Source organism: Heloderma suspectum, chromosome 3, assembly GCF_057233095.1.
Source record: "Heloderma suspectum isolate Gila_16-S chromosome 3, 16-S_ref, whole genome shotgun sequence".
Taxonomy (NCBI): Eukaryota; Metazoa; Chordata; class Lepidosauria; order Squamata; family Helodermatidae; genus Heloderma; species Heloderma suspectum.
The window spans coordinates 320,318,279-320,331,909 of NC_139460.1; the positions used below are offsets into that span (position 1 = coordinate 320,318,279).

The following is a 13,631-nucleotide window of genomic DNA, read 5'->3' on the forward strand; positions in this document are numbered from 1 at the left end:
ATAATTTTTTTAAAAATGGGTCGACTCCACAGAAGAGCTGTGGGACAACGTATGGGCTTTGGGGGGAGGGTGGATGCACTAAGGAATTAACAGAAAACCCCACAGCAATGGTGACACTGGAAAGAAAAGCTGAACCAATAAAGCCAGCAGGAGAAACTAAGATGGAAGCTCAGTCCAGGGCTATTGACCAGGTTCGCATGTAATGACAACCCACCCGTTGTTTAACCTAGAGTTTTAACCCAAGGGTTATTGTTGGGTTAAAACTCTGGGTTGCTTCCCCCTCAAAAACCCGGAGTTCCAAGTTTGCATGTTACACTAAACAGCCCAGGAATGAAGGCATGCCTGGGTTATTTTCTAAACTGGAGGCAAAGCAAAAGTGGTAAGCAGGCTGGAGGCAGTGTGCTCGCTCCTGTGCAGCCCGATCCAAGCATGGGTTAATTAATTAATTGATTGATTGATTGATTGATTGATTGATTAACACATGGTTGGTGATTATGTAAGAACAGTTCCATACCATCTGGCATAATGTATTTCTTTATTTAAATGTATCCTCTCTGTCTTATCCTGCAGGCTCAGGGCTGCTCACCTTTTCTCCCCACTGGCTTCTCTCTTCCTCCCTGCTCCAAATCTACACGTTACCCATTATTACTTTCCCAATAATCTCTGCTTCCAGAACAACTGAACACTTCCCTCCCAAGTTTCCAGATTTTACCACTGTGAAGGCACATCAAAGCAACCAAGGGTGTCCAGGGTTTGGGGTTTCTTAGGTGCACATTTCTACCTCTCTCCAGCCTAGTTCCCACTGAGATAGTTAACCTGAGTAGGGGCTATACAATCTCAGGCAACAGGTGAGGGGTTGGTATGACTGAACAGGCCTCCATACAAGAAGCCAAAACAACTGAAAACCTACCTATCAAAACCAAAGAAAACCTACCCATAGAAAGCTAGCATGGCAGGCAGAAGGGCTAGGCCACCCTTCCCCAACCTGGCACCCTCCAGATGGCTGGCTGGAGGATGCTGGCAGTTGTAGTCCAACACATCTGGAAGGTACCAGGTTGGAGAAGGCTGGGATAGGCTATAGCTCCTCTCCTTGGCATGCCAGTTTTCTATTATGGAGGGAATTTCTCATATGAAGGAGCATTCAGACCTGTCTGAAATGGTACAGCACAGACGCAGGTTTGCTAAGCCTCCCATCATGACCTCTACTTAACATTCCCCTTTCCTGCTCGCTTGCAAGCCCTCTCCTTTCTGCCACTATCCCCTTCCTTCCTTGACAACCCCCCCCCCCCAATTTACTAAAAAGGGCACAGGTGAGATTAGCTGAAAACTGATCAAGTTTATATTAGATCCTATTAACACTCCTCCAGCCCACACAAATCCCCATACACTACTAGATTAGAAATATACATTGTGCAGCCAGTTCTACACTTCACACAGAGTAAGGTGGTAGATTCTGAATACTGTGGAAGACCACAGGTGAAGTGTTATATTTTTTCATGCTCCCTGCTTGCAGTAAACTCGCAAGTTAGAAAGAGGACTGCATTAAAACATCTCACCCTAATGTCACAGAATCATAGAGTGGGAAGGCCACCTAGACAAAGCCACTGCTTGAGGCAGGAAATCCAAAGCTAGGCCACCTCCAACAGATGGCTGTCCAGCCTCCAGCGAGGGACATCTCAACATATGTAAATGTGCTAGCTTTCTGTATGAAATTCATTTTTCACACAAGGAAGCACTCAAAAACACACACAGAGCCTGCTCTCATCAGTGGTACAGTCCAAGAACACCACCAACTCACTTTTCCTACAAGAGCAGAATGAGACAGGAAAGTGCTGCAGAGCCTTCTGAGGATTTAAGGCATTTCACATGTTATCCCAGAAACCCTAACAATTGGCCTTGTAATGTAGGCCAGTATTCTCATCCCCACAGTACAACTGACAAGCGGACACTAAAAGACAGCAGGCTTGTCTTAGCTCACCTAGTGAGTTCATGAGATGAGATTTGAACTGGGCAACTTCCTGGCTCACAGACCAGTCTCTCTATAACTACACCGTACTAGGTCTTTGCTGCTCTCTTGCAATCATCCAGGAACATGCCCGACCCACCATCCTGCCCCAAATCACGGGATCAAGCTTCTGGTACAAAATCATTTGAAGCCATCAGAATGTCACTTTTTGTGATGAACAGGCAAGTTTCCAGTCCTCAGGGGAATGAAAGTCCTAAATTCAACAACAGGAATTGCTCCTGGAGGTCCAGAGGCAAGATTAAGATAGGATTTCCTCAGTCTCTATTGATCAACAACATCCCATGTGACTATGTACTCCCATTCCTCAAATATTCTAATCTAAAGGGGCAGCATGGGAGAGGAGAAACAACTTTGGGAGCAGCGGGGGGGGGGGGGGGGAGTACACACGCACACACAAAGCAAATCTGCAGCCTGGACTGAGGCTGCTTTGAATCAGGCTTCAACTGAACCTTGTATCAATTTTCAATATATCACAATATTGAGTTTCTGCACACAGAATTTGATAGGAAATCTAGAATTCCCCAGTTACAGGCTCTTTAACCTTCCCCAACAAGGTGCCCTCCAAATATTTTGGAGGACTCCCAGCATTCCTGACCATTGGCCATGCTGTCTGGGGCTGATGGGAGTTGAAGTCCAAAACATCTGGAGGGCACTAGGTTGCCAGAGGCTGTTCTTCACAACTCAGTCCCACTTGTCACTTTGCCCTTTAAGGGTTCAGTCAAACTAACCTTCTTCCTGCAATGACCCCTCTCCTCCCCTCCAAATTTTCTTGACTGAGGTCACTGTATATCTGCTGGATGCAATTCTTAGTTATTCGGGTGACGACGATTGAAGTTCATACTTTAGCTAAAAACCACTGAACGAGGAAAAATTGCAAAGGTGACTGAGCCTAAGACACCCCATAATGCAAATGGAGTTGCAGAATGGGACCAAGAGTAAGAGCAGATGAGAAGCCATCAAGGCTCAGCAAGGCAGAGAAAAAGCCACTCCCAAGATGCCCAGTTCTATGTACCACCAAAAGAGCTCTCTGTGATCTCAGCCATATATTTCCATCCACACTACACATGCATCCATCCCCTTACCATAGGTGCTGAATTCTGTGGGGCTGGCTCCAGGGTAAAAGCTGGGGGCACCTGGCTGAACAGGATACTGCTGAGGTGGAACAACATACGTGGAGCGGCCCTAGGTCAGAAAGAAAAGGATGAAAAGTAGAGGGTAAGCACCCACATTTATGCTTGGAGGATGAAGAGTCAGCATAAGTGGGGTCGGTCCAGCGGATCAAGCGGAGCAGAACTGGCAGGCTACAGGCAGGGCTGGATAGACAGAGAACAACGGACCACCCCTTGATAACAAGGGCCACTCAGGTAAGGCCTTGCCAATCCCACCAAGGGCTCATGAAGCTTAGGAGACCTCCATGCAGCTGCTCTCAAATGATTACATCAAGCCTTCCTAGGGATGGTGCAGGCACTTACTAGCTAAGAGAGGCTTTCCCAATCCTGACTTTTTTGTATCCATCTCAACTGAGCCATGCAGCAATTCATCCAATTCACGCCTGCTCCAGTGCTCCATCCTCTGGGTTCATGGAAAAGGGCAGGCACAGAAGCCACCCAGGACCATTTGTTCATAGGCTTTTTGCTTCCTTGCGGCTCCTCTGCAGCAGCTTAAAATCAGTCATAGGCTCATGGGTGCTACGTGCCTTTAATCGGTCTGCCTGGACAGTGAGCTCCACCAGCCATGCTTGCGTGCCATCAAAGAGCTTGGATATTCCACTCCACCCTTATATCCTTACTTGGGAGTCAGGGGGTAGAGTCACAGTGACAAAAGTCCACAAAGCTGTGATCTAGCAGCATTGTGGAATACCTTTCCTTCCAAGGTAAAGCTCGGAAGGCATGTGTTTGGGATACCCTGTCTTAGGCATTAGATGAGAGAATTCACACGATGCCTTCAAAACCTAATGAAAGATACTGGCAGGCAGCAAGGCTGAAGGGTCCAGGAGCTGGACATCCATCACCTGAGAGACTTGAGGGGAAGCCCACTCACAGGTATATGACAACGTAGCCCTCAGATATATGGCCTACCCCACCCTTGCTACATTATGAGTGGAAAGTGCTAAAGAGAAGGAATATAGGTGTCCCAGAGGCATACGGAAGTTCCCACTGCTGATCAAAACACAAATGGGACACTTTTGGGGGAATGGGAGGAGCAACTGCAGGACTCTTGACAATTACTTAAGGAAGACGAACAGAAGGGAGTAGCCACACAGCACAGCAGGGCTGCAACCAGATGTGAAGAAATCTTAAATTAACTGTACAAGTACTTAATTAAATATGTATACATTTTCACATAAGAGCACACAATGGTTACAATGTATTTTAGGTGATGCACCCATGTCTTGCAGCACTGTGATGCATTCCCCTTTCACAGACAGGAAAAAATGCCTTTTTATGGTGCTTGCTATCTATAGTACTTGAAAGGACTAAAAATATACATTTTTATACAATTAAAATATACAATTAAAATACATTTTAAATCTGCTCCCTGATAAATTGGGGTGACCTTCTTAGCTGATCAAAATGTTTTGACGTTATTGAGTAAACCTCGCAGCCCTAGCAGAGCTGCCCGACAACAAAGTGGCCTGGGCCAGCATACCCAAGAACACCCCATGTCCCACCATGATGCTGAAGACCGACCAGGAACGCTCTCTTAAATATACCAATACATGCATGGAATCAAGTCTGCAAGAGCACACACACAAAGGCATTCTTGGAGGTCACCCCTCCAATGTGGGTGATTCACCTGAAGTTATTTTCTGAAATGCTGCAAAATGTTAGGATGGACAAGGAGGCAGGGGGTAAAATAATTTGCATGCTGTTACCCACCCGATGCCCTGGGGATAGAGTGGCCTGCAAGTCCCATGAAATAGTCAGTCCACAAGCAGGGTTGTTAAAGCACTGGGGATGTATGGATGCTGTTAAATCTCTTCTGTCTGTGTTTTGCAAATTGCCAGGGGTCTTTCCTTCAGTCATCTGCTCACTGACAGAATTGGATTTTTTTACCAGAATTTCATTCTACTTGTGCTAGTGTGCATTGGCACCAATGCAAATTAGTGCAAATCCACCCCACCCCCCACCGGGAAAAAAGATCCACAAGTCTGCATGACTTGGAAAAAGCCAGTGTGCTGTGGAATCCACAGCTTGGATTCACAGAAATCCAAACTCATTTAATTCATTGCGGATTTCTCCGACAGCCCAGGTCCATTGCCTCTCAAGTTCCTTGTGCTCAATAAGCAGGACATGGATCACATTAGACATGCCAAACCTCAACTGTTACCCCTCACCAGTGGTTGCCAGAGCCCCATTTCTGACCAAAACATCTGCTAGTGTCTCTATTCCATCTGACCTGAGTACTATCACAAGTTAATAAGATAGCCCCCTGCTACGCCAGGCTTACATCTAAATTCGAATCCAAGTGCTACCTGAAGCTTATCTCCAATGTCCTAACCCAGCCAAGGATGCAACAGATGATAAAATGCCCTTCTAAAACGGCAGTTAACAAAATACCTTATGATTCTAGATTCTGCCCATGGGTCAGTGGAGGACCACCCCCATTATTTGTTTCACTGCCCTATTTTCTCCACCATTAGAATAAAGTTTTTACAACATGCCCTTTATGGGGAAAACTCACTGGTCCGAATTGGAGAAAATTAATTTTCTGTTTACATCTCATAAAAAGATGATCTTACTGGCTGTGGTAAACTTCACCTTTCAGTTTCTACACTTTGAGCTAACTTCCCATCTCCTACGCAGAATGATAAATAAGTTTTATTGATTATGAACTGTGGTCCTCAAGGTATTTTAATGTATTTTTTGTTTTCTGCTTGCAGTGATTGTTGGTTGGAACAATAAAAAAATTAGGCATTTATTCATTCATTCATTCACCAACACAATTGCCGGGAGCATTTGCGTGCACATGCAGAAGCAGCGTTACACAAATAAAAGTGTGTATTTATTTTACAAAAGGTGGCCACCCTTTGACAAAGGCAGCAGTGTCCACAGAACCACTGGAGCCAAGACTTGGGTGCTATCAGTTAATAGATACGCAGTTATGGTGAGGGCACCAGGAGAGAGGGTCGGAAGCCTGCCCCAAAATGCAACTGGAGCACCATCAGAAAACAAGCTAGCAGCAGGTTCCAGGAGACATAGATCGCTTGGGAAAGTGTAACAAGCTCTCCATGTCGGCCCTCCACAGAGAAGACCTCAGGCCCCAATCTAGCCCTCACCTGTCCGGGGATGTAGTAGGCGCCTTGCGAAGCAGGGTAGGAGATCTGTGAGGGGATCATCATCACCTGGGAAGCAGCTGGATAAACATGAGTGGGTGGGCCAGGCCGAGCCGACGTGTTACTCTGCACCCGGGAAGCACTTGTCGGAGGCTGGGCCCTGCTCTGGTAGAAATGCTTCAAGAGAGAAAGAAGAGAGGGGCATGCTTGGTTAGCAAGGCCTGGCCTGAGAAATCCCAGAGATACAGCTGCTTCCCCTTCGCCAGCCCCACTGCCACCCCCCACCAAGACTTTGACTGTGGCTCTGTAAATGTCACTGTGTGCAGGAATCTGCCTGGGCTGGAAGCACAGAACACAGCTGCTAGCTAATGCAAAGCCTAGAAGCTCCAGTGGACCTCCTGCAAACCAAGCAATGGTTTTGTTTTTAGAAGAAAGCAGGTTTCGAGCCCAGAAGAGGCTGCAGAGAAAAACCTGACACGTGGGCAATTTTTGCACGAGTTATATCCTGCTCCAGTTTTCCAAGAGTGAAGACATGGTGTCTCTGTGCTAAGATGACAACGGTCCTGAAGATAGGCTCCAATCCTCCAATAGCCCTGATCAGCAACTAGTTTACCTGGGGGGGAACCCTGAGAGAAGCAAGATAATGGTGGTAGTCTGGCACCTCAACCTCCACTTCCTAAGAGTAGCTAGCCAGCAAATTCTGTTGCTGCAACCATGTTGGATGTGCTCAAATCCTTCTTCCCCAAATTAGTGATACGGCTCTAATTCTACAGAACAAACCCAAACACAGAGGTGTAGTGAGGTACAAATGCCAAGTTACCTAGCCTGCAAATGGGGCCAACTGCCATTTTCTTCAAAGCCCATGATTAGAGCGCTGCAGAATGCATCCAATGGGAACCAACGATGCTAGCCATATCCAGGCTCAGGCTACCTTTCCTAACATTTAACATAACTAGCACATGAAGCTGACTTTCAACCAAATCAGAGATTCTAGAGAGGTGCTATAGCATACAAACATTACAAGTCCCAGGATGCAATGCAACATTATGTGGAGACAGCGGAGAAAACAAGACAGAGCAATGAATTCTGGAACCTAGAGACCAAATGCCTTGCAAGGATTTTTTTTTTTAAAAAGAGGATGATCCAGAGGCAGCCAGAGCTGGACAGAATTCTCTTGCCCCTTTCCAGAATGCAGAGGAAGACCATAGTGATTCGTGCGACTCCAGTTCCCAGACATCTACACAAAAAGGTGGAGAGGATACTCTAGCCAAGGTCTTGTGCATCCTCGAGGCCTAAATAGCAATTGTTTTAGTTGCACAGCAAGCTACAAACTGGAGCAGAATGGACACTAAGCGACTTGCACTCACGCTCAGACCCCCCCGCTCCCAACCGGAGGAGTGTTATAGAAAAGGCATTACCTGAAGAGACCTGAATCCTCCCTGTTAGCAAGCCCACACGCACACGCACACACAAGGAGAAAAGGGAGAAAGAGAGAGAGAGACAGGAGTTACCTATGGCCAGACAAGTTACCAGGCCTGGAGGAAAAGCCCAACACTGAGAAGGACAGCAACTGTAGCCAAGTGAGAAAGAAGCTGGGGTGGGGTGGGGGGACAGAGAGGATACAAGGTGATAAATGGGCTGGGTCTTGAGCCAAAAGGTTATCATGTAAAATAACACATCACCAGAGGACAATGTCAGAGAGGACAACCAGCGGAGTCTCGAGACAATGCTGCTCGCCAAGTGCTTACACCAACCCCACCAAGGGTTCAATTAAGCTAGCACTGCTTTTGCCTGACTGCAAAAACAACGGGGCTGTTGAGCAGCTGGGCAGGCCGGAATGTGCAACAGCACTGGTGCGCTGTGCTCAGGTTCGTGGGCCACGATTTGTGTCAGCCTGCCTACTGGCATATTCTGCATTAGCTTCCACCTGTCCACTCCTCACTTTTAAAACTCTGATTCTGTGTTTCGACTCTATTCTCTCCCTCGCCTCCTCTTCTCTTCTCTCCATTGGCTATACTCTCTTCTGTGATCTGACTCCTTCTCCCACAATATTTTCCCACTTTGGGCAGGGCAGGAAATATATTTTAGTGTTTCCAGCTCTGCCCAAATGGCAAACATCATCACACATGTGTTCTGCACAGCACCTAGTCATCAGAATTCATCCAGAGCACCTCCCATAGTAGGAGGTGGCAACCAACAGCAACAAATCCCATAATCAAGAAAAGCCTTGAGAAGCACAGATATCATAATAATGGCCATCTTATAATAAATACTTCATTGGAGACATGGATTACACCTAAGAAAAACAAAGCACTCGATATATCACCTCTGGCATCAATGCTGAATGAATTATTTAATTTGGATCACAACGTTGTGGGCACTCTGATAAATGGAAAATACATGAAAATGATCACTCTAAAGATATATTAAAGGACAGTTCTATCATATGTACCAAGACAGATAGCCCTTTCTCCCAAGTCCTTCAAATTAGGCTTGGTGTGCACCCAAAAATATATATTTAAAGACTGCTTACTATTTTTTTAAAAAACAACAATTAGCAGACTATTAAAAATGCTATCTAAAATTTATTGTAACCTTTCGAATCTTATTTGGACTGGCATAAATCATACATAATGAAATGGGGGGGGGAGCTACAGATAGAAATACCAGATGTTGTTTTATTCTCCAAAGCAGTCTTTCCCAGTCTGGTGCCATCCAGTTGGTTTGGACTACCACTGCCATCATTCACAACCAGATTTCCTATTTTCCATTGGTTTGGATATCAGAGTACTATTCTAAGATGGCCATGCACTGGCACTAAACACCATGGAAATAGCTTGATATGTAAAAATAGTAATTAACTGTGTTAGTTCTGTGATATCTCCCATGATGGATTTCATCCATATGTGGTGATTCTAGTGTAGAGCATAGTCTTCTTCAAGAACAGTAGCGAAATCACTGAAACGTTCACTTAATTTTTGAAGATTTTTGTTTTGGTTTTTGCTGAATGATCTAAAAATGGTTTTCTTTGCATGTGACCCAATATTACAAGTTCTCATTGCCACAAGACTAGTATTTGCAAAACACTGAAAAGTGAACTTTGCACCCAGAAAAACTGATTAAAGAAATGATGGGATTTGTTTATTTTGGTTAAGCTTACAGCTTATCAAAGATCACTAATACAATATGAAAACGTAAGAGATTGTTTGCAGTTCAACTGCATGTTATATAATTGCAGAATTACACACTGTAAATAGCTACATGCAATATTTGAATATGAGATTGTTTTTATTTGTATGTTATAGAGGGTTGTTTATGAATACTCATTCAAGGGAGCAATCCTATGGCCACTAGACACTGTCTAGAGGGCCATAGGATATGCTCATTTCCAGGAACCAACCTTGGAGCCCACACTCTGTTGGTTCCCGGAAAACCGACCTCCCCCCTTGTCCACGCTGCCTCGGAGGCAGCGTGGAGAAGCCCCATCCTCCGTGCTCAGAAAAGCAGCGCAGAGCGACTGAAAAGGGGCACTCTGGGGCGGGGAGAGTGGAGCTGCGCATCCAATGTGTCATACGGCAGCTTCCTCTCCCGGTCAGCCCCCCGCCATTAGACAGCTGAAAATGGCTCTCTAGTGAAAAACAGCAAGGCAAGAGATGCACAGAGGGAACGATGCCTTGCTTTGGATAGGCGGTCGCCTCAGAGTTCAGAGGCAGCTGCCTATCTTGATAGGATTGGCCCGTAATGTCTTAATAAATACACTGGGGTGGGGCTGAAGGGGTCAAGAAAAGCCTTAACTGCTTTCAGCTAAGTGATCCTATGGCTAAATTGATCTCCATTGCTGGAACCACACGCCATTACTGCAAAAAAGAAACACCTCCCAGCTGTCCCCACACCCCATAATGAATACCATCCCAGCCTCCTGAGCCACTCACCCTTGGGCAGGGCCTCAAAGATGGGAAGGAGAAGCATTCATCTGCAAGGAGCGGGACAGTCAGCCTCAGGGTCCCAAAGGAACATGTGTGGGGCTACCAAGAGCAATGCCACCCTCAGTCACTTCCAAGCATAGGCCAACTGAGCCAGAATTGGGAATTCGAGAAAGCGTTTGCACATACAGCCCGGATCTGGCCCAAAGCAGCTCATGTCTTTCAGGGGTTGGCCAAGCGGAAACGCTAAGTAGCCCTGAAGAGGCAGAGAGATGGGGAATCCAAACTGCAAGGGAAAGGAGGCACAGCCACAGAAGAGGGGATTACCAACATGATGGTGGACTACCCAGTGCCCAACGACCACTACTCACTGTAGCAAGGAGCAACCAAGCTACTTGCCACGGGTGTCATTAGCAACACCCAGAGCTGTAACTACGTCCCCGAAGGACCAGGTATTTAAAAGATATGGCTCAGGTTCTTGCTAGGCCAGTGACACACAGCTGTGGAGTGGAGCCGCTCCACCCCTCAACCTGCCACCTGGAGCAGTATCCTGCCAGACACTCTGCTCCACAGTTCTGTTCAAATGTCACGGAAAATTACCACCATGTGTAAATAAACACAGCGGTGTGATAGCGCAAGGAACCATAGTAACCAAGACTGGTGTGATTGTAATGAATTATAATAGATTGTCTTCAAAAATTGAAAGGTGGGACAGACATATTTCATGCTTAGCATATACACCAGCCTTCCCCAACCTGGTGCTCTCCAGATGTGCAGTGCACCACATTTGGAGGGCACCAGGCTGGGAAAGGCTGATATATACAAACTTTTCAAGTGTTCAACACACTTTGTTATCTTGGTTATCTTGGTAATAATTAAAACGGTTCTGTGATTTAGGCCAGTATCATCTGCCAAGAGAAGGTGATGCTGAGAGATTGTGGCTTGCTATGGTCACATACTGAGATTATGGCAGAAGTGAGTTTTGAATCACAACTTCCTCATTCACAGCTCAGTCTCTTATGCAGAGATTCAATGGACTAGCAGGAGAGGCATCGGGGGGAGGGTGTCTGATGTGGCTCACAGACTTCCTGCTGAAGACCCAGGCCTCTTGCACACTCACAAGAAAGATCTGCCTCAAGGATCAGCATCTTGATCTAGTCATGAGCCACCAAACTTGGAAAGATGGACATACAATTCCGGGCCCACCAAGATTAGCACCACGGCAGCCAGAGTACAATTCTCCTTGGTCACCATGTTTGCTGGTATTCAATAATAGGACACATGGATTTTGTCCTCTTATTGAACCAACAGGGGATAAGTACTGAACTAACAGGCGGTACATGAATTCACTCAGAATCCCAGCCAATGCCTAAGCATATAGGTAGGGAAGTGAATTAAGGGTTCTAAAAAGAAGCTTCTGAGCAGGGTTATGTGGGGAGAGCAAGTAGCTGTATTGCATTGGAACATGCAACCCCTCTGGTCAGATCTCCTCAAAGGTCACACTAACTGAAGCTCGCAAGACTCAGCCTAAGACAAACACTCAGAAACCTTGTCTCTTTCCCCTTGCCTCCTGCCAGACCAGTGGCTTAGCCCCTGCCCCCCTCGGTGAGCACTATGGTACAACAGAGACATAGGGGCCACCATAACCAAATGGGTGTGGGGAGAGATGGACATTTTGAGGCAACAGAGTGGACAAATCCTTCCTGTAAGCACCAGGTAGCTTGCTGGCAATGTGCAGATCACAGTGGAGCAGACCAAGAAAAAAGTCCATGGCCCCGACAAAGGGAAACACACAGGAAGGCTACGGGGTTGGGGGAGAGCAAGCCAACAGCTCCGAAATGGTTCCAAGAACAGCCCTGGGTAGGGACAGGCAGATTGTTTCATGGGACGGGTGGAGGAGGCACCGAATGGAGAAGCAACATGGGCAGAAGAAGTGCCTTCCAAGCAAGAAACGCAGTAGCAGAGAAGTAGCCATCATGAGTCAGACATCATGCAAGTCACATGGGAAGGGGAGAAGGTGCTGTGCTACGGACACCACAGTCAAACTGCCCCTAATCACACCCAGTCATCCATTGTTCCAGCAGACACGGTGGCTCCTGCCTTACTGCTAAGCATCTGAAAAGGATTCTCTTCGCCATGTTTGATTTTACTCTTTGACGAGATTCATTTCCTCCCCCTAGCCGGGCAATCAGCGGCAGGATCCCCTTTAAAATGTAATTCTTAGCATTTCTGCAGCACTTCACATATCTCACTGCAATCCTTACAACTCCCCTGTCAGTTGTAATGTTATTATTATCCTCATATTAAGGATGGGAAGCTGAGGGAAAGAGAGGGAAGCTTGTCTAAGGCCACCTGGCAAGTTCGTAGCAGATACAAAATTTGAACTGGGGACTTTTTAGCAATCACGCCATATCAGCTCCCCTCCTTGTAGGCCAGGACAAGTGATCAATAGCCTCTACCTCTTCAGCCAGTTTCCCTGCAGGGTCCGAGCAAAGCCCCCAATGTGGTTGCATTCCCCCAGGATTGCATACAGCATGCAGTGAGGGGAATGGGAAAGGGTTAGTACCTGCTGATGTAAAGCACGAGGCCCTGCTGGAAACTAAGACAGGAAAGAGCGAGGGGAGAGGAGACAAGAGCAGAACATCACTGACAGTTACAGGCATCTCCCCCCACCACACACTTCACTCTTCAACGTGGCCTAGCTGTCCTACCTGACCCTCTCTTAAGCCACACCCACCAGGAAATAAAGAAAGGACAGGGCAATTTCCACCACACCTTTGCCTTCATGGCTGGCTCCACAGTACTCATCCAAACCAACATCCCCACCCGGCACACGCTACAGAGGCATTCCTGAGTCAGCGGTGCCTGCAGACCGAGTCAGCCTGCAGGGCTCCTTGTGCCTGGCAACCCCTGAGCCACGAGCAACATGGAAGAACCTGTTCGGCAGCACATCAGAGAATGTGATTCTGCCACCAGAGAGAGTCTTGCAGCCCAAGAGCAGCACTCACTACCACCCCCTTACCTGTCGAGGCTGGGAAGGCGTATTCATTTGGGTAGTTTGCGCTGGGTTAAAAACCACAGGTGCTGTCTGGCCAGGAGGAAATGCTGACTGCTAAGAGAGGGGAGAAGGGAGGAAGAAGAGGAGCAGGTTAGCAGCTTCAGGAGTTGCCCCAAACCCCCAACCACAACTTAGACAACACACTAGCAGTAAGAAGCATTTGTGTGAACATGACACATACTGCGATCCTAAGCTGAAGTTCACAAAAGGGATCAAAATGGCTGCCCAGTCAAATCCCCACTTGCAAGATTATTTGGACAGACACCACTACAAGATCAAGCCACACGTGGAAGGCAAGTGAGCTGCACAAGGTGCATTAGGAGCAACTCATGCAGAAAAGGAGCTACC

The 13,631-nt window shown here is 46.9% G+C and overlaps 1 protein-coding gene across 6 annotated transcripts in view; it reads right to left on the reverse strand.

Moving 5' to 3' along the window:
- The window catches only part of EIF4G1 (eukaryotic translation initiation factor 4 gamma 1), an 84,165-nt gene that overhangs the window by 46,016 nt on the left and 24,518 nt on the right, over window positions 1–13,631 (reverse strand). For 4 of the 6 annotated variants that reach the window (XM_084847642.1, XM_084847643.1, XM_084847641.1 and 1 more), the window contains 3 exons: window positions 13,248–13,337; window positions 6,306–6,479; window positions 3,109–3,208 (listed from right to left, as the gene is read on the reverse strand). In XM_084847642.1, the coding sequence (XP_084703768.1) occupies window positions 3,109–3,208; window positions 6,306–6,479; window positions 13,248–13,337 (364 nt within the window). The remainder of the gene's footprint in view (window positions 1–3,108; window positions 3,209–6,305; window positions 6,480–13,247; window positions 13,338–13,631) is intronic. The other 2 variants (XM_084847645.1, XM_084847646.1) reach the window with 1 other exon arrangement.